The sequence below is a fragment of the Labeo rohita genome, chromosome 13 (assembly GCF_022985175.1).
Source record: "Labeo rohita strain BAU-BD-2019 chromosome 13, IGBB_LRoh.1.0, whole genome shotgun sequence".
Taxonomy (NCBI): Eukaryota; Metazoa; Chordata; class Actinopteri; order Cypriniformes; family Cyprinidae; genus Labeo; species Labeo rohita.
In genome coordinates this window covers 33,782,145-33,803,192 of record NC_066881.1, presented here as the reverse complement: position 1 = coordinate 33,803,192, position 21,048 = coordinate 33,782,145, and the positions used below count along the sequence as shown (strand labels likewise).

The 21,048-nt window shown below is 29.9% G+C and overlaps 1 protein-coding gene across 2 annotated transcripts in view; it reads left to right on the top strand.

Moving 5' to 3' along the window:
- The window catches only part of disc1 (DISC1 scaffold protein), a 67,750-nt gene that overhangs the window by 8,835 nt on the left and 37,867 nt on the right, over nt 1-21,048 (top strand). For both annotated transcript variants that reach the window (XR_007828964.1, XM_051126226.1), the window contains exons 2-8: nt 4,065-4,900; nt 6,339-6,408; nt 9,357-9,510; nt 11,356-11,452; nt 11,659-11,870; nt 15,071-15,125; nt 20,153-20,255. Coding sequence is in view for 1 of the 2 variants with exons in the window: in XM_051126226.1 (XP_050982183.1) it covers nt 4,065-4,900; nt 6,339-6,408; nt 9,357-9,510; nt 11,356-11,452; nt 11,659-11,870; nt 15,071-15,125; nt 20,153-20,255 (1,527 nt within the window). In the remaining variant the exon portion in view is untranslated. The remainder of the gene's footprint in view (nt 1-4,064; nt 4,901-6,338; nt 6,409-9,356; nt 9,511-11,355; nt 11,453-11,658; nt 11,871-15,070; nt 15,126-20,152; nt 20,256-21,048) is intronic.

Here is a 21,048-nt window from a genome sequence, read left to right as displayed (position 1 = left end):
AGCTCTTTAGGGTTGCTGCAAAAAATATTTTAGTTTATTTAATTTGGTTAAAAAATTGAATGAGTGAATGAACTTCAAAAATATTTATTTATATTAATTTGTTAATCAGTAATATTACTGCATGAAAATATATATATATATATATGTCCACCCTCTTTGTTTCGATGTTGGAGCAGGGATGTAAGTTAGACAAGAATATCTCTGATTGAGTGATTGAGGTGTTGTGTTGCTGGATGTAATAATGAACATAGTGGTCGTCATTTACTCCCGACATCTGAGCCGCTGAAGATGCAGTGGATTACGTTTGTTTGTGAAGGGAGTGCACCTCCCGATCTACATATATCCGTCTATGTTCACGCGAATCATTCATGATCCAGCTTCACCTACGGCAGAAGTGTGTATAAGGGGTTTTTTTTATGAATCTTTGAGATCGCCTTTCCTTATAATGTGCTAGTTAGCAAGTTTAGCTGCTAAACGTGCTAAATGCGGCAAAAGTAAACAGGCTCGTCGCTCCACAGAGAGTAGAGAGGGGCGGGGCGAGCAGAGCTCATTTGCATTTAAAGGAACAACCCCTTAGAATGAGGTGATTTTTGCAGAGCTGATTTTGGCAAGGTAAAAAGGGTGTTGTTTTACAAAACCATTGAGAATTTTTAACCAAAGTATATTAGAGACTTTTCATTAAGACCCTGAAGAATCATATCAACTTGTGGAAAATGGGCATCCGATGACCCCTTTAAGTAGCACAGGTGTATTTGTCGCAATAGCCAAAAATACATTGTATGGGTCAAAATGGTCGATTTTATGATTATTATCATGTTCCATGAAGACTTTTTTTGTAAATTTCCTACCGTAACTATATCAAAACTTAATTGTTGATTAGTAATATGCATTGCTAAGAACTTCATTTGAACAACTTTAAAGGTGATTTTTCTCAATGTTTTGATTTTTTTTTTTTTTTTGCACCCTCAGATTGCAGGTTTTCAAATAGTTTTATCTCAACCAAATATTGTCCTTTCCAAACAAACCAAACATCAATGAAAGCTTGTTTATTCAGCTTTATTCAGTCATGGTTTTGTATTCCAGGGTCACAAATGAAAAGAAAATTGACGCTGACTCTGTTGTTTTCTGTAAAGCTGCTTTATAGCTGAAATCAAATTTGTTTCATAATGTTAAAAAATTAACATCAGAGAACTGTGAGCATGCAAATTAAACTATTAAAATATTAACTTCATATCTCATGGGGACGTAAAGTATAATGTTATGTAAAAAGGGATCGGGTGTCAAAAAGGCTGCTTTAGTCGACTGCTGAACAAGCTCCTTTTGTTCAAGAGGATGTGTCTCTTTCTCAAGCAGCTCTTCCTCTCTCTAGAAAACATTCTTGAGCCGTGACATCATCTGCTCTTCATTAGCTCCGTGTAAATTATGGTGAAAGATCGCAATGCCAGAAGATAAAAAGAGATTCTTTGCCATCATTTTTCTTGCCTGACATATTTAAAACCTTTTTTTGAGAACAATATGCACACCATTTCAAAATATAGAAATATAGTAAAGTTTTTATTTTAAACATTTCATTCTTTTTTGGAGGTCAGGTTTTGTCTCACTGACAGTCTAGTGTGTTTTCTCGGGTCTCACAGTCGTGTGAATGGACTCTCTGTTATCTGTTTATGTTTAAAAGATCTGCTAGAGAGACATTGAACTGCAGCTGTTCTCACTTTGCATTGGCTGCAGTGAGGGATTGTGGGAAATGCGTTTAAAGAGCCAATCACAGCTGCAGACAAAGAGTCCGTTTGAGAGTTTTTCCACTGATCCCTCCCTTTCACCCTCAGAACAACAGACCGATGTGTTTTGTTGATTATAGAGATGTTGAGGTTTTGGTTTCAGACTTGTTTTGTCTTTGTTTTGGGGTTCATAATTTTATAAAGGCTCTGTCATTTATGCATTTGAACTCATTAACTCATTTCAGCTCAAAGTACAGTCAGTTTTAATCATCCAGAGGAAAGTTTTATTGCTATCATAGTTTGGAAGATTAATGAATCTTAATGAGGTGCCAAATTAATTTCAGTATTTTTAAATGTATTGTTTAGTTCACTATAAAACAGCTCTTTAGGGTTGCTGCAATAATATTTAGTTTAGTTTATTTAAATTGTTTAAAAAATGAATGAATCTTGGTTGACCAAGATTTTTTTCTTACTTTTTTATTTATTTTTTTGTCATCCCAAAACTGTTGGTCGACAAAGATTTAAAATGATTTTTTATTAAATTTGATTTATTATATTTAATATGAATTTTAAAGTGAAGCATTTTTTTATTTTTTGTTTAGTTTATCTTGAAATAACAAAAACTGAATAATGAACTAAAATTATATATATATATATATATGTATATATTTATATTTATATTTATTTATATTTTTTAATTTACTATAAAACAGCTCTTTAAGGTTGCTCCAAAAATATTTATTTTAGTTTTAATTAATTTTGGTTGACCTTCGAATTTTTTTTTTTTTTTGCTATATATCATCTCAACATTGATGGTCTACAAATATTTAATTTAATTTAATTTAATTTGTCATTTTTCATGTTTAGTTTATGTACTTGATGTGCTAAAATAACTAAAACTGAAATAAAAATTTGTAAACACCATACAGAAATATGAAAAAAAAAAACGTATAAAAATCATAAATACAGCAAAAAAATTACCTAAATTTTAACTAAAAATTTAAATATAAGTAAGTAAAAATCTAAAAACTAATTCAAACAAAAACTTCAGCAATAACTTAAAATTGATTGTCAACAAATATGTAATTGTAATTTATGTAATATTTATATTTTATATGAATTTTAAAAACAAAGATGTAAGTTTAATTACATTTAATTTTTATTATATTTTATTTCATAATTATATTTAATATGAATTTTAAAATGAAGCCTTTGTAATTTGTCTGTTTAGTTTAACTTGATGTACTAAAAAATGTGGATGTACTTAAAGTTAATATATGTTATTTACTATAAAACAGCTCTTTAGGGTTTCTGCAAATAAGATTTATTTTAGTTTATTTAATTTGTGTTTAAAAAATACATGAATGAATGAATGGTTGACCTTTTTTATTTAATCTTTTTCTTCAATTTTAATTTATTTAATATTTATATTTAATATGAATTTTAAAGTGAAGCATTTGTGTGTGTGTGTTTAGTTTATTTAATTTGTGTTTAAAAAATGAATTAATAAATGAAAGAATCTTGGTTGAGTTTAGTTTAACTTGATGTGCTAAAATAACTTAAACTAAATAAACTAAAAACTAAATTTAAAAAAACTATATAGACATGAAAAAAACAATAGTCACAAATATTGAAGTAAATATTAAAGATTAATAATTATATATATTTTATTTATTTATTGACTGTAAACAAATATTAATATCTCTTCTGAGACTCTAGAGGAGACACACCTAAGATTACTCAGATATTAGATATTAGCAAAAAATCTCATTAAAGAGTAAAGTAAATGCATTAAGTATTAAAAAGTAAAGTAAATGCGTTATTAAATATGATTAAATGTTAAATATAATGATCTGAAACCCCAAAGAGATGTTTTGCTAAATTAAACAATCCATTTCAAATATTAAAACATAAAAAAGTAAATAATATAAAAATGCAATATTTAAATTTAAAGACGTATATTTAAAATGTACTTTTTTTTATTTGAATGTAAAATAAATTTAGCAAAAAATGTACAGTATTTAATGATGACCATGTTATTGAAATGTCCATATTTTTTATATTTAAATTGTGTCTTAACACTGTTATTGAACTCTTACAGTTGTTTTTACTGTGCATTTCCTCAAGTGCCATCCGTTTTCATTTCTCAACAGCTGTATTGCATTTGTCACACCGATCATAGGGAGATTTCATAGCTGAAACCCATGACAGCAGCTGTTACAGCTCCTTATTTGTTTACAAAAATGCCATTGTGAAAGTTTGCACATCGGATATCCAGTTATAAAGCCCATTTCACAGTTTATTATCACGACTTAAGACGTTTAATCAGTAATCTGTTCCCAACAGGTGGTGCGAGTCCGACGGCGGCAGCGGGAAGCCATCGGAGGAGGAGTTTCAGACGGCCGGGATACATGCGCTCGGATCCGCTTAACCAGTCATGTGACTTTGATCGAGAGCGTTCCAAAACTCCAGTTTCTGTCACGCCTACTAATGAGAACACTCAGAAGAGCGCTTCAAAAATACCCAGCAGCCCTAGTGAGCGATGGCTTCAGGATGTTTTCGAGAGAAACGACGATCGGGATTCTTCCAAAACTCAGCGTTTGCGTGACGAGGAGGAAAATTCCTCAATGCCTTCTTGTGATGTTTTCAATTCAAGCTTCAGTTTCATTCAGCAGTCGCTAGAAACTAGTGATCTAAGTAGTGATGTGAGTAGGCGATCTGAATGGGACCAAAAGTCTGAAACATCAAACACAGGAACTTTAAACCCTCACCTGAGCCAATCAGAGATCAGCACTGTTCCAAACAGCGAATCAGAACATGAGGTTTTCTCATTAAGCAATTCGCCTTGTGCGATTGGTCGCTCGGTGCAACAAAAAGGGCTGTTATTGGACCGAGAGCTTTGGCTAGCGGATCTGGACGTACCCTGGCGTTGTAACAGACAGATGTCGTCCTCCATGACGTCTTATGTGAAAGAAAGCATCCAGGACTCAGACTCTGGCTCTTTGGACACCGAAGTCACGTCTTCGCTCTCGATTGACTCGTCAGATTCGACCTCGGCATCGTCGGTCACGTCCGGCTATGACAGCACGACCCCATCATCAGATCAGAGTCGGGACGGCTTGATAAAGAAGTACGAGGATGTTCTGCAAGACTGTCTTCAGAACAATCGCACAAACACAAAGGTCGGTATGACACAATTTAAAGGAGAAGTCCATTTTTAAAACAAAGATTCACATGTCATTTACTCATCCCCTTGTCATCCAAGATGTTCATGTCTTTCTGTCTTCAATCGTAAAGAAATTATGTTTTTTGAGGAAAACATTTCAGGATTTTTCTCCATATAATGGACTTATATGGTGCCCCGAGCTTGAACTTCCAAAATGTAGTTTAAATGCAGCTTCAAAAGGCTCTAAATGATCCCAGCTGAGAAAGAAGGTCTTATCTAGCGAAACGATCGGTCATTTTTTCCAAAAATAAAAATTTGTACACTTTTTAAGCACAAAAGCTCGTCTAGCACAGGCTCTGGGATGCGCGTTCACGTACTATTGAATCATGTCGAAAGGTCACGCTGAACGTAGGCGGATCTACAGACCCAGTGTTTACAAAGCGAACGTGCAAAGACTAAGAAAGTGCAAGTCAAACGCTGTTTACAAACAAAAAGGTACAACAATGTCGGACGATTCTGAAGTTGTAGGAGAAAATAAGAGTTTTTCGCCAGACGATGAACTTAGACGTGATTCGTAGTAGTGATGGGAAGTTCGGATCATTTTACCGACTCTGACTTTTGAATCTCGTTCAGCAAAATGAACGAATCTTTTTTCCGAGTAATTTCGTTGATTTTAGCAAAATATAATTAAAATGTTACGTGTTACTTCCCTAACACATCTACTACTTACACAAACGTTGATCACACTACAAACAAGACAAAACTATAATGCTATAAGAAACAGAAAAGATTCATTCATTGTTTACCTGGGACTTTAGTCTATGATTAGCTCACCTCACCTCTTATCTGACAAGTTTTCGAGTTTGAGTTGCTCGTTCGTCACGTGACAGCCCCATAAAATGAACGAACGACTCAAAAAACTCGAAACAGGTGAACTAATTCCAGTACAGAACCTAATGGGATGTTGCGCATGTGCGACTGAACTAATCACTCCCTGAGACGACTCGTTCTTCCCGAGTCACTTTAAAGATTCGTTCAAAATGAAAGAATCGTTCAAGAACGTGCATCCCAGAGCCTGTGCTACACAAGCTTTTGTGCTTAAAAAGTATACAAATTTTTATTTTCCGAAAAACACGACCGATCGTTTCGCTAGATAAGACTCTTCTTCCTCGGCTGGGATCGTTTAGAGCCTTTGAAGCTGCATTTAAACTACATTTTGGAAGTTCAAACTCGGGGCACCAATCAAGTCCATTATATGGAGAAAAATCCTGAAATGTTTTCCTCAAAAACCATAATTTCTTCACGACTGAAGACAGAAAGACATGAACATCTTGGATGACAAGGGGGTGAGTACATTATTTGTGTATTGTTGTTCTGGAATTGGACTTCTCCTTTGTGTCTTCACTCGCCATCTTTAACAGTTTTTAATGTTTCACAATGTTTTATCCTCTCAGATCGAGTCCATAATGATGAAGCTTCAGAGATTACAGCACAAAGCAGTTCTGGATGACGACTATGACACAGGTCGGATGTTTTACATCCTCAGTGTTGGTTCGATCATTATTTGATGAAGTATGGTGGATTTTCTAGCTAGTAGTGTTTATATGAAGTGTTAAACAGAGTTGATTTCTTATTCTAAAGTATAATTAACACACTAAAATTAACATTTAATCTTACCGAATGACCATGTATGTGAATTTCAGCGCAGTTTTGTGTCCTAATAAGTGCACAGCTGATGACAGAAGACAAAGATGGTTTCGTCACATTCATGTGGTTCAAACACACCCAAACACTCCCAGCTGATCGTCTGTAGTCAGCGTTAGTGACCTTAAACTAAACCAAAAACACTAACTTGTGATTGCTGACTTCATAGCAACAATATAGCCTTTTTACACGTGTTTGTTTGATTAGCAATAACACAATTAACACTCAGCTATCTGGAAAGGAACATTACCATTCTACTCACATTATTTCTGTACACTGAATTTATTCTCAGTAGGATCCCTTATGAAATGTTTGTTTTTGCATCAGGATTATTATCGTTATCCAAAAAAACAAAAAAACAAAACAAAAAAAAACATAAAAATAATAATACTTTTTTTTGGTTACTTGAAATAAAATAAACATAAGTTAAACAATTTCTCAAAATACTAAAATAATTAATAAATAAAAACAAATAAATACTATATAAACATATAAAAAACAAAATAAAAACTAATATAGATGACAAAAACACACAACAAAATTACTAAAAAATGTAACTAAAATTAAAGTGATAACAGAAAATATAAAAATAATGCAACCCAAAAATGTTTTCTATAAAACACACAATATCAAAAAATATCACAACTTTTATAGCATATAATAAAATTTTATTGCATGTGTATTTTCTTCGGACTGAGCTTTGAAATGTATATCTTTGCGTCATGATTATTTTTCATTAACTAAAACTTAAAAATTAATAATAAATAAACATAAAGAAACATTAGCTGAATAATATAACATTATTAAACTATAACTTAAACTTTAAAACTTAAGTGTATTTTTTTTCAGTTCCTAAGGCATTTCTTAAAATACTAAAATAACTTAATAAATTAAATATAAATAAATACATTAATTAATTAATAAACTTGAATAAATAAAATTAATAAACATTATTTAGACATAAAAAACAAAAGAATAAAATTAATAAACACTATTCAGACATATAAAAAAACTAAAGAAAACAAATAACAAAATCACTAAATAAAATAAATAAAAAATAAGCACTATTTAGACATAAAAAACAAAAGAATAAAATTAATAAACACAATAAACATAAAAAAAAAAAAAAAACAACAACGACAATTTCTAAACTAAAGCAAAATTACTAAACTAAAAACTTAAAATAAAAGTGAGAACAGAAAATTTATATTTTATTTCAGTTCCTAAGGCATTTCTTAAAATACTAAAATAACTTAATAATTAAATATAAATGAATACACTTAAATAAAACTAATGAACATTATTTAGACACATAAAAACAAAAGAATAAAATTAATAAACACAATTCAGACATATAAAAAAAACTAAGGAAAACAAATGACAAAATTACCAAACTGAAACAAATAAAACTGATGAATAAAAATCTATAAGCACAATAAAATTAATAAATAAAAAATGAATAAGCACTATTTAGACATAAAAACAAAAGAAAACAAATTAATAAATTAAATATAAATAATGAACTTAAATAAAATTAAGAAATGTTATTTACACATAAAAAAAACAAGAATAAAATTAATAAACAATTCAGACATGAAAACTAAAGACTAAAGACTAAAGAAAACAAATGACAAAATTACTAAACTGAAACAAATAAAATTAATAAATAAAAATTAATAAGCACTATTTAGACATGACAAACAAAAGAAAACCAATAAATGAAATATAAATTAATAATAAATTTGAATAAATAAAATTAATAAACGTTATTTACACAAAAAACAAAATATTACAATTAATAAACACAATTCAGACATAAAAAACTAAAGAAAACAATGGTCAAAATTACTAAACTGAAATAAATAAAATTAATAAATAAAAATGAATAAGCACTATTTAGACATAAAAAAAAAACTAAAGAAAACAAACGGCAAAATTACTAAACTAAAAACTCTAAAATGAAAGTGAAAACAGAAAATATAAAAATAATAACAAATATTATTTTAATATTAAATAAAACTGACAATATCAAAACATTAACAAAAAGGTTTGTAGTATATATTAAAACACATTGCATGTGTGTTGTTTCACATGCTATTTTTTAAACATTATTAGACCGTACAATTTTGAGATGGATCTGTGATTCAGTGTTGAACAGCGCCATCTGCTGGTTATTAACACATTTACACAAGACCAGCATGCTTTTCATGCTTTCAAGCAGCAGTCTCATAGTTTTTATTTTACTTTGTAAATTCTTTATCCTTTGATTCACTGCTTAGTTGCTGTACTCAAAAGTGTCCCTCGATACCTTCAGTGTGTGTCTGGAGAATCATCTTTAACTTCTTCTTTATCAGATCAGATGATTGACCTACATTTGTCAGCTGGAAGTCTTTTTCCCCCCTTTTTAAGCATGACAAACCTTGTGACTTACATAACTGGACTTTTCCCAGAGCCTGATCTGTGTGTGTGTGTGTGTGTGTGTGTGCAAAGTGGGTAATTTGTGTTTTTGTTTACACACACACACACACACACAGACGTTTCCTGCAGTGTTTTAGTTGCATATTAGAGCATAAGTGCTGCAAAGTGACTTGTTTTTGTGTAAGACTGGGTTTTAATGAATGATAGATCAATATATCTTCATTTAAATTTGTTTTAAAGTTGATTTCAAGAGAACAGGAACTTTCAACATTTAATTTAATTGTGTATTTGTGGTTTTGGCCATGAAAGACTGCTGAAAGATGAAGTCTAAATTGTGTTTGTGTGTTTAGCGGAGCGTTTCGGTAAGAAGCTAGAGGAATTGAGGAGAGAGCGAGCGACACTTAAGCCTGGTTTACCGTCCAGACATCCGGAGGTCGCTGGATTTCTAGAGCGTCTCAGGACGGCCGTTCACAGCGTCATTCACAGGACACACGCGCAATGCAGGTTTGGAAATGTTAAAAACTCAATATGCCCTGTTTTCTGCTCACTGAGGCTGCTAAAAACAGTTAAATATTTTTAGAATTAAAAAAAAAGTTTTCTGTGTAAATATATTGTAAAGTGTAATTTATTTAAGTGATCAAATCTGAATTTTCAGCATCATTACTCCAGTCTTCAGTGTCACATGATCTGTCAAAAATCATTCTAAGATTCTGATTTGCTGCTCAAGAAACATTTCTGATTATTAGCAATGTTCAAAACAGTTGTGCCGCTTCATATTTCTGTCCAGTTGAAAGTTAAAAAAAAAACAGTATTTGAAATAGAAATCTTTAGTAACATTATAAATGTATTTACTGTCACCTTTGATCAATTTAATGCAACCTTGATCAGTAAGTAATAATTTGCTATAGTATATGTCACTGTTGTATTTCAAGGCTGGTTAGTTGATAGTAGTTTCAGAAATAACCCAATAAACAGGAAAGCACTCAGGTGGGGCACCAGATCTGCTGGAATGTGTCTAAACAGCACTTCCTGTTACGTATTGTTTCCATATGTTTATCATCGTACAGTATGGAGTCTGTAACTGAGCTCAGAGATGCATCAGCAAAGGAAAGACACTAGATTATAAATGATCATAACTAAAAGCTGAAGATGTGGACATCATTTTTTATATTACATTTATTTATATTTTATATATTTTAAATTATATTTATTTTTATATTAGCTGTTTTTATTTTCAGTGTTTTTTGTCATTTTTACTTAAACATGTTAAACATTTTTTTAATGTCTATGATTTTTTTAAACTTAGGTTTAACTTTTTAGTTTTCAAGTTAAACTAATATATATATATATATATATATATATATATATTGTATTTTTGCACAACAACATTTTTATATTGTATTTTATTTTCAGTTTATTTTAATCAACCTGCATTTAAATTAATGTTTTGACTTTATTCTAGTTAAATTTATTTTCTGTATTTATTTTCTATCTATTATTGATTTTTTTTTTTTAATGGTTTTGGTTTTAGTTTTAGCTAGCAATAGTAACTCTAGTTATAAGCAACTTTTTTAACAGCCAAAATCAATTAATTCACTATAATCATTGAGACATTGAATAGAAATGACACAGATCTAGTGCTATTTTAATATTTATTGATTTATTAATTTATATTTTGCATAAGTCTTTATTTTCATATTTACATTTTTCATTTTTGTTTAGTTGTTTTAGTGATTTTGTAATGTGCATTTGTCATGTTTATTATTTATATTTTTATATAAAATATAATATTATATATATATATATATATATATATATATATATATATATATATATATAAAAATATATATATATATATATATATATATATATATAAAACTTTAATTTATTTTTAATTCACTTTTAGCTTTAGTAATTTTAGTACTTCAACTTAAGGTTTTTTTATTCTAATTTACAAGTTTGTTTTTATTTTTATTGCAGCTTTATTTAAATTACCATACAATTTTATTAGTGTTTTAGTTTACAACTGTTTTATTTTAGTTTCCTCGAGAAACTATAATAGTTTTTGTTAATATTTTGAATAAAAAATTTATATTTTCTGTTTTCATTTTGTTGTTGTTGTTAATTATTTCAGTTTTTGTTTAATTACATCAAGTTAAACTGAATGAAACTTGCAGAAAAAAATAATCTCAGAAGTCTTTATTTATTTATTATAATTTTTTATTTGAATGTTATTTTATTTTAGTTAAAAATGTTACTTTTTAGGTTTATTTATATAATACTCGTTTTTAAAAATAACATTTCTAGTCATGTTTTATTGTAAGTGATTATAAATACTTTTTCAAACAGGCAAAATGGTGAATCGAGTGACGATCGGGGATCAGGCAGCTCTCAGAGTCGAGCTCGAACACGAGAGAAGCTGTTAGAAGAAAAACAGAGGATTCAGGTGAACAGAAATATATGATCATCACTAATATATATGATTAATGAGAGCATAATATATGCATGTCAATGACTTTTGACTGTTAGCGTGAAATCTGGTTCTTTTTGTAGCTTGTTTTTGGCTTGAGACTATCTGACCGATCTGTTGTGAAATGTTGATTATAGCTCAGTAATAGGTTAAGAGGCTGAATATGTGTTGTGCTTGTACAGAAGGAGATGTGTGATCTTCAGCGGAGGCTGGAGGAGCTGCAGGAGCAGAGCAGAGCTGTGGAGGAGCAGCTGGAGATGGAGGAGCTGGAGGAGCCCGTCCTGAGAGCCTGCGATTCGGCTCAGCTGCGGCTGATGGGTCGAGCGCTGGAGGACATGATCGGCTCCGAACATCGGGCCCAGATCAGCGTGTCTCCACCTGCAGACATCATCAGGTGAGAGGAAACAGCAGCAAAATATGGAAAAATATGAGCTCTTATATCTCATTTACACACATTCAGACCTGCATGTCGCTAATGGTCAAGACACACCAGAAGAGTATGATGTGTTTTGAGGCACTGTTTTGAAAAGCACAAATGTAAGTGAGGTTTGTGAGGTAAAATCATACAGGTTTAGAAAAAGTCAATGTGAAGGATTCCTTTAACTTCCTAAAATCATAAAAAAATTGCAGATTTTTGATTCTGTAAAACAGCAGTAGCAGCGTTAAGTTATTACTATTTATTATTTTTGAAGATGATGATTATTATTGTCATTATTTATAATAACAAAATATTAAAACATTAAAAAAATCAATATTAGTGTTATTAGTTTTATAAGATTATTTATTATAATATAAAATATATATTTATATATAATAACTACAACAGTATGATAATGTAAAGATTAATTACTATAATGATTTACTATCGATTATTTTTAATAATAATTATTATTGATATTAATAATAATAATAATAATCATGATGATGATTTGTTGATTTATTCTTGATGATAGTTCTATTTTTATTTTCTGTTTACAAATGATAAATCAATTTTTATTTCATGTTATTTATTTAAATATTATAATATTTAATATATTTATTATTATTATTATCATACAATAATAATGTAAAGATTTATTACTATGATTTATGATTGTTTATTATTACTATTATTGATCATTCTATTTTTCTTTTCTGTTTACAAATGATAAATCAATTTATATTTCATGTTATTTATTTAAATATAATAATATTTAATATTTATTAATATTATTATTATTATTATTATCATCATCATCATATGTAAAGATGTATTACTATAATGATTTATGATTTATTGTTGATTTATTATTATTGATCATAATTCTATTTTTATTTTCTGTTTACAAATGATAAATCAATTTATATTTCATGTTTTTTTAAGTATTATAATATTTAATATATGTATTCATATCATAATAATGTCAAGATTTATTACTGTAATGATTTACTATTGATTATTATATCATTATTGATAAAGATTAGTATTATTATTTATATTAATAATAATACTAGTGATGGTTATGATGATGATTTGTTATAATTTACTGTTGAATTATTATTATTATTGATCATTCTATTTTTATTTTCTGTTCACAAGTGATAAATCAATTTTTCATGTTATTTAAATATTATAATATTTAATATATGTAAATTAAATTATTATTATTATCATAACAACAATAATGTAAAGATTTATTACTGTAATGATTTACTGTTGACGTATTTTATTTTTATTGATGAAGATGAGTATTATTTATATTAATAATAATACTAGTGATGATGATTTGAATTACTGTTGATTTTTCATTATTATTAATGATAAAGCTATTTATATTTTGTTTAGAAATGATAAATCAATTTATATTTCATGTTATTTATTTATGATAATATACAAATATTGTAATATTTAATATGTGTATATATATATATATATATATATTATTATTGATAATTCTATTTTTATTTCTGTTTACAAGTGATAAATCAATTTATATTTCATGTTATGTATTTAAAATATTATAATATTTAATATATGTATATTAATTATTATTAATATTATTATTAATATCATAGATTTACTATTGATTATTTTATTATTATTAAGATTATAAGACCAGCATTATTATAGTATTATTAAATTAATAATAATTGTATTGATGATGATGATTTATGATTTAATGTTTATTTTTCATTACTGTTATTAATAATTGTTTAATTTTTCTGTTTATAAATGATCAATCAATTTGTATTTCATGTTATTTATTCATAATAATATACAAATATCATCATATTTAATATATGTTTTTTTTTTTTTTTTTATTGATGTCTGTATATCAGCTGTTTTGCAGTGAATTATGATGTGGCTTATTCAGTCAGGTTTAAGATCCAGAACTATGTGTTGTAAACAGCATTATGTCATCGGGTTAGTAATCAATATTCACTAGCGTTGACATTTGAGACTGACGTGGTTCCGTTAAATCTTCTCTTCAGTGCATTTAGTTTTTAGAGGAGTTTCAGGGAGATGCACTGGTGAAAAAACAAAGGTCATCTCTAGCGGCGATGAAACGTCCGTCTCTGAGCAGAGAAATATTGAACTCTAGATTGCATGACTCCGTTTGGTCTCTCACAGATTGATTTTGATGCATATGTAGATTTATTGGAGGTACGGTGCAGATTGAGGTCATAACACTGAGCTGAGCTAAACAAACCCTGCTGAGAGATTGATTTATTTTCTCCTGCACTGAGGGCCACTTTAAAGCGAGTTTTGAGGAGAAGCAGCTGAGTCCACATGGATTCTCCATGCAATCCTCTCTCTTTTATTGTATTTTTACCTGGCACTTCTGAAAATAGACACACTTTTCAGCACGGTTATGAATTTTTATTGCTTTCAGGCCTCACAAAGTTAATGGTTTCAGATGCTGGCGTGGACGAATATCAGTTTTCTGTCCAAAACCTCTGCGTAATACTTAAGAAGAATCGCTCAAGGCTCTTAAAGAGAAATGACTGATATTTTAGAGATGTGTTTCTGACATCTTATCCACTTATTAAACCATTATATAACCAGCAGGAGGTGCTTTATCCATTTGGGTTAAATCACAGCAGTGTTATTTTAACATAGTTGATATCCTGTTATATGTTTTTGTTAATATTTTTAATTAATGTTATTTTCTGTTATCAGTTTTAATTTTAAAGTTTTAGTAAGTTTGTTGTATATTTTCATCATTTTTAGTAGTCTTTATTTTTTAAATGTCTATGAAATATTTCATTTTTATTTATTACATTTTAGTACTTAATCTAAATGAACATGAAATAAAATAATAAAAGTTTAACTTTTTTAATATTTTATTTTAGTTTACATTTTATTTTAAGGAATGATTTTTTTTTTCAAGTGTTTAAAATGTTTTTTAATTGTTTTAGTTGCAGTTAATGATAATAACCATGAATCACAGTATATATTGCATCAATATTGTTTGCTTCTCTGTATTTATTAGTGTTGTTTGCCAAGTCAAGCATCATTATTACTATTCCTTGTATATGGCATCATTTTTAAGTGTAAAATTCATGTTTTTACTGTTCATTATTGACATTTATATGATTTACCTTTACTTTCAGACTTCAGGAGCAAGAGCGAGCGCTGAGTTTATCCATCAAAGAGGCGACGGCTAAAGTATGTCCACCTTTTTATCACATATTAATCATCTGTTCTTGCCCTATTTTATTTTATTTTATGTAGGTTGCATTTAATATCTTTTGTTTTGTTTTATTTAAAGATAATCTCTTAACGAAAAAAAGTTTGTGGCAAAAATATTGTATTAAAGATCTTTTAGCCAGTGAACTAACCAGTCAGAATTAAATCATTAAATATGATAACACCTAATGTTGCTATTGTGTGTAAGTTGGGTAAGATGTGTTTAATACATGTCAGTAAGCTGAAGTGTTTAAAATGTACATCCACAGTTTACCCTCTTTAACTTCATCTTAACATTTTATGCTGTTCTCCCATTTGCTTTTTACATTGACTATCACTATATATGGACTAATACAATCAGATACAACAATAATATATCAAATATTTATTACAATATGTACTGCTAAATTGAACATTCACCTAAATGGTATAAGATGCTTTCTATTGAACTGTCACCAAAATCAAGAAATCAAACAGAAGAATAAATCGCGAACTCACTCCAAAATCCTGATTTGAATCAAATGATTCGCGATCCCGCACCGAAGCTCCGATCTGAATCAAATGATTTGGAATTCGCGCTCCGAACTTCTTGATCTGAATTGATGGTTCGTGAATCATTTAATTTAGATCAGAACTTCAGAGTGGGATCGCGAATCATTTGATTCAAATCTGGACTTCGGTGCGGGATCGCGAATCATTTGATTCAAATCGGGACTTCGGTGCGGGATCGCGAATCATTTGATTCAGATAAGAGCTTCGGTGCGGGATCGCAAATCATTTGATTCAGATAGGAGCTTTGGTGCGGGATCGCGAATCATTTGATTCAAATCGGGACTTCGGTGCAGGATCGCAAATCATTTGATTCAGATAGGAGCTTCGGTTCGGGATCGCGAATCATTTGATTCAAATCGGGACTTCGGTGCGGGATCGCGAATCATTTGATTCAGATAGGAGCTTCGGTTCGGGATCGCGAATCATTTGATTCAAATCGGGACTTCGGTGCGGGATTGCGAATCATTTGATTCAGATAGGAGCTTCGGTTCGGGATCGCGAATCATTTGATTCAAATCGGGACTTCGGTGCGGGATCGCGAATCATTTGATTTAAATCGGGACTTCGGTGCGGGATCGCGAATCATTTGATTCAAATCGAGACTTCGGTGCTTGATCGCGAATCATTTGATTCAGATCGGGACTTCGGTGCGGGATCGCGAATCATTTGATTCAAATCGGGACTTCGGTGCGGGATCGCGAATCATTTGATTCAAATCGGGACTTCGGTGCGGGATCGCGAATCATTTGATTCAGATAAGAGCTTCGGTGCAGGATCACGAATCATTTGATTCAAATCGGGACTTCGTGTGGGATCGCAAATCATTTGATTCAAATCGGGACTTCGATGCGGGATCGCGAATCATTTGATTCAGATAAGAGCTTCGGTGCGGGATCGCAAATCATTTGATTCAAATCGGGACTTCGGTGCGGGATCGCAAATCATTTGATTCAGATAAGAGCTTCGGTGCGGGATCGCAAATCATTTGATTCAGATCGGGACTTCGGTGCGGGATCGCAAATCATTTGATTCAGATCGGGACTTCGGTGCGGGATCGCGAATCATTTGATTCAAATCGGGACTTCGGTGCGGGATCGCGAATCATTTGATTCAAATCGGGACGAATCATTTGATTGTGGGATCGCGAATCATTTGATTCAGATCGGGACTTCGGTGCGGGATCGCAAATCATTTGATTCAAATTGGGACTTCGGTGCGGGATCGCGAATCATTTGATTCAGATAGGAGTTTCGGTAAGGGATCGCGAATCATTTGATTCAAATCGGGACTTCGGTGCGGGATCGCGAATCATTTGATTCAGATAGGAGCTTCGGTGCGGGATCGCGAATCATTTGATTCAAATCGGGATCGGGATCGCGAATGCTTGATTCAGATAGGTGTGCGGGATCGCGAATCATTTGATTCAGATAAGAGCTTCGGTGCGGGACCGCGAATCATTTGATTCAAATCGGGACTTCGGTGCGGGATCGCGAATCATTTGATTCAGATAAGAGCTTCGGTGCGGGACCGCGAATCATTTGATTCAAATCAGGACTTCGGTGCGGGATCGCGAATCATTTGATTCAAATCGGGAGGAATCATTTGATTCAAATCGAGATCGGGATCGCGAATCATTTGATTCAAATCAGATTTTCGGATGAATCATTTGATTCAGGGTTCGCGATTCTTTTTTCTGATTTTTTTTTTTTTTTTTTTTAAACAAAACGAAGGAAAAAGAAAGACGGAAAAGATACACAAGAAAATTAAGCATGGTTTTTATTATAGTAAAAATGTAGTAACCAGGGTTTTTTGTGCTTTGTTTTTTTTGTATAACCACAGTTTTACTAAAACCACTGTTAAACTATGGTTAGTATAGCAAAAGTGTGTGGGAAATACAAATTTAGTGCTTGTTTTTTACGTTTGACATTAATTGCATTATACGAGTTCATTTCAAGCACATTTCAGATGATAAATAAACTGACTTGTGTTCAGGGAAATATGGTACTGGTGTCAATCCGAACGTGAAGTCTTCAGTTCCAGTTGTAGTGCATTATGATGTGTTTGAGTTAGTTAGCATGTGTCTATCTCTCCCATGACAATCAGACAGAATGAGCTGCTTTCCTCCTGTGAGCAGCATGAGAAACAGTCATTTATCTGTGTGTGTGTGAGCTGGTGTCTGGGATCGGTGTGTGTTTTCACCGCGGGTGGAGCTGAGAGGAGATGAGCTGCCTGAAAAATGGCACAGTGTGACTTTGCCCTCTGGTACGCCATTATCTGATGGCAGAGCCGCGGCGCGTCCGGCTGCAGCGCAACCGCCTTCACATCGGGGGACCAGCGTGTCGTCTACTGTGGCATCTGGCCCACCATTACTGGCTTCCAGAATGCTCAGTGACACAAATGTGCTGTTTTATTTAGGGGTTTTTTTATTGTATTTTATGTATTTTCTTTTAAATGTTGTATGTAACATTTTTATTTTAGCTATTATAATTTTTTTATTTTATTTCAGGTATTATAGTTTTAAATTAGAGACAAAAAGCTCTCACACTTCTTATGATATGAGGTGTTACTTATTTATTTATTTTTTATGTAAGCTTCTCTTTAAAACGTTTATTTGGCACAAATGTTGAATTTAAGATTAAAAAAAATATTTTAAGATATCTTAAAAATGTTTATGTGGCACAAAGGTATGATGTATTTAAGAATTTTATTTTATTTATTTATTTTTTATTTTATTTATTAAGGTTCTCTTAACAAAAAAGTTTGTGTGGCACAAATCAATGTTGTATTTAAGATTTTTTAAATTATTTTATTTTATTTCATATATTATCTTAAAAATATGTGTGGCACAAATTTATGTTGTATTTAACATTTTTATTTAATTTTAATATTTATTTTATTTATTAAGGTTCTCTTAAAAATTCTGCTTATGTAGTGTGTATATATATATATTCTCTTAACAAAAAATGTTTATGTGCCACAAATGTATGATGTATTTAAGAATTGTATTTATTTTTTATTTATAAGGTTCTCTTTAAAAAGTTTGTGTTGCACAAATCTATGTTGTATATTATAATTTGTTTTAAATTATTTTATTTAATTTAAGATATTATCATAAAAAATGTTTATGTGGCACAAAGATATGATGTATTTAAGAATTTTATTTTACTTTATTTTATTTTAATTAAGGTTCTTTTTAAAACATTTGTGTTGCACAAATCTATGTTGTATATAATATTTTTGTTTTAAATTATTTTATTTTAACATTTATTTTATTGATTAAGGTTCTCTTAACAAAATTCAGTATATGTAGTATACACATATAAATAAAATATATTTTATTTTTATATATATATTATGCCAAGATATTCTCATAACAAAATAGTTTGTGGTACAAATGTATGTTGTATTTAAGAATTTTATGTTGTTATTTAGTTTTATTTATTAAGGTTCTCTTAACAAAAAAGTTTTGTGTTGCACAAATCTATGTTGAATATAAGATTTAAAAAAAAAAAATAATAAATATATATATATATATATATATATATTATTTACAATATTATCTTAACAAAAATGTCTACGTGGCACAAGTGTATGACGTATGTAAGAATTTTATTTTATTATTTTATTTTGTTTTATGTATTAAGATTCTCTTAACAAAAAAGTTTGTGTTGCACAAATCTATGTTGTGTATATAAGATTTTTTAAAATTATTTTATTTAAGATATTATCCTAAAATGTTTGTGACACAAATGTATGTTGTATTTAACATTTTTATTTTATTTTATTATTTTATTTATTAAGGTTCTCTTAACAAAATTCAGTATATATATATTTTTTTTTTTTACTTTTTTTTTTACTTTTTTATTTTTTATATATATATATATTTATTTATAAATAATATACTTTTTTTTGATAGATTTTAATTAATTTTAATTTTAATATTTATTTTATTTATTAAAGGTCTCTTAACAAAATTCAGTATATGTAGTATTTGAGATTTAAATAAAAAAATACATTTAATGCAAGATATTCTCTCAAAAAATAGTTTGTGGCACAAATGTATGTTGTATTTAAGATTTTCTTTTAATCATTTTTTTTTAAGATATTATTTTAACAAAAATGTTTATGTGGCACAAATTTATGATGTAGACTTTCACACTTCTTACAAAATGGGGTGTTATTTGATTTTAAAATCATCCGATGTGAAATTGGGAAATTTTCTGATAACCTCTAAATGTGCTTTACTTTTTAAGAGTTTAACCACATAATTTATTGCATTTTCTACATGAATAAACATCTGAATATTAACAGCAGTCATGCAATCACATTAAGCATTTATGGCTAGAACATTTAGTTTTTTCAGCTGCATTTTTTGTTAGTTTTAACTTTGATCTCAGTAACTTTAGTGACTGCTCTTTTCTTCAGGTTTATGGTATCTGTTTCCTCTGGTTCAGGTGGTGATGAGTCAAAGACTGGGCTCTAGTTTGCGACGGAAGGTCAGCGAGAGTGAAACGCAGCTGCTGGCCCTTCACGAGGCGAAGCTCGCGGCCATTTCAGGTACCACCGCACCTCTGCGCTCCTCTTTCTGTGCTCCTCTGAACCCGTCGCCTCCTGTGGCTGTTTCAAATGTCACTGTCACTTTGTGCTTGACAGCACTAGACAATACAGATGTAAGAATACTTTGACAGACTCAAAGTACAGCCCGTCCTCCACTGGGATATTTTAGCACTGTCTACATTCACTTCTGTTCAAAAGTTTGGGGTCGGTATGATTTCTTAATGTTGTTGGAAGAAGTTTCTTCTGCTCACCAAGACTGCAGTTTATTTTATTAAAAATACTGTAGAAATTGTGAAATATTATTACAATTCAAAATAACTGGTTTCTATGTGAAGGTATGTTAAAATGTAATATATTGATGAGATCAAAGCTGAATTTTCAGCATCATTACTCCAGTCTGCAGTGTCACATGATCCTTCAGAAATCATTATAATGTGCTGATTTGCTGCTTAAGAAACATTTTAATTATTATTAATGTTGAAAATTATGGAAGCTTATTTCTACAACTGAATAAAAAAGACTTGTGATATATATATATATATATATATATATTTATATATAATTTTACATTTTTCCAGTTGTCTTAAGTTTATTTTATTTTATTTTATTTCAGTTGTCTTAGGTTTGTGGCTTTATTTTATTTTATTTTATTTTATTTCCAGTTGTCTTAAGTTTGTGGCACTAATGTATGTTGTATTAAAGATTTTGTTATTTTATTTTATTTTATTTTATTTTATTTTATTTTATTTTATTTTATTTTATTTTATTTTATTTTATTATTTTACTTTTTTCC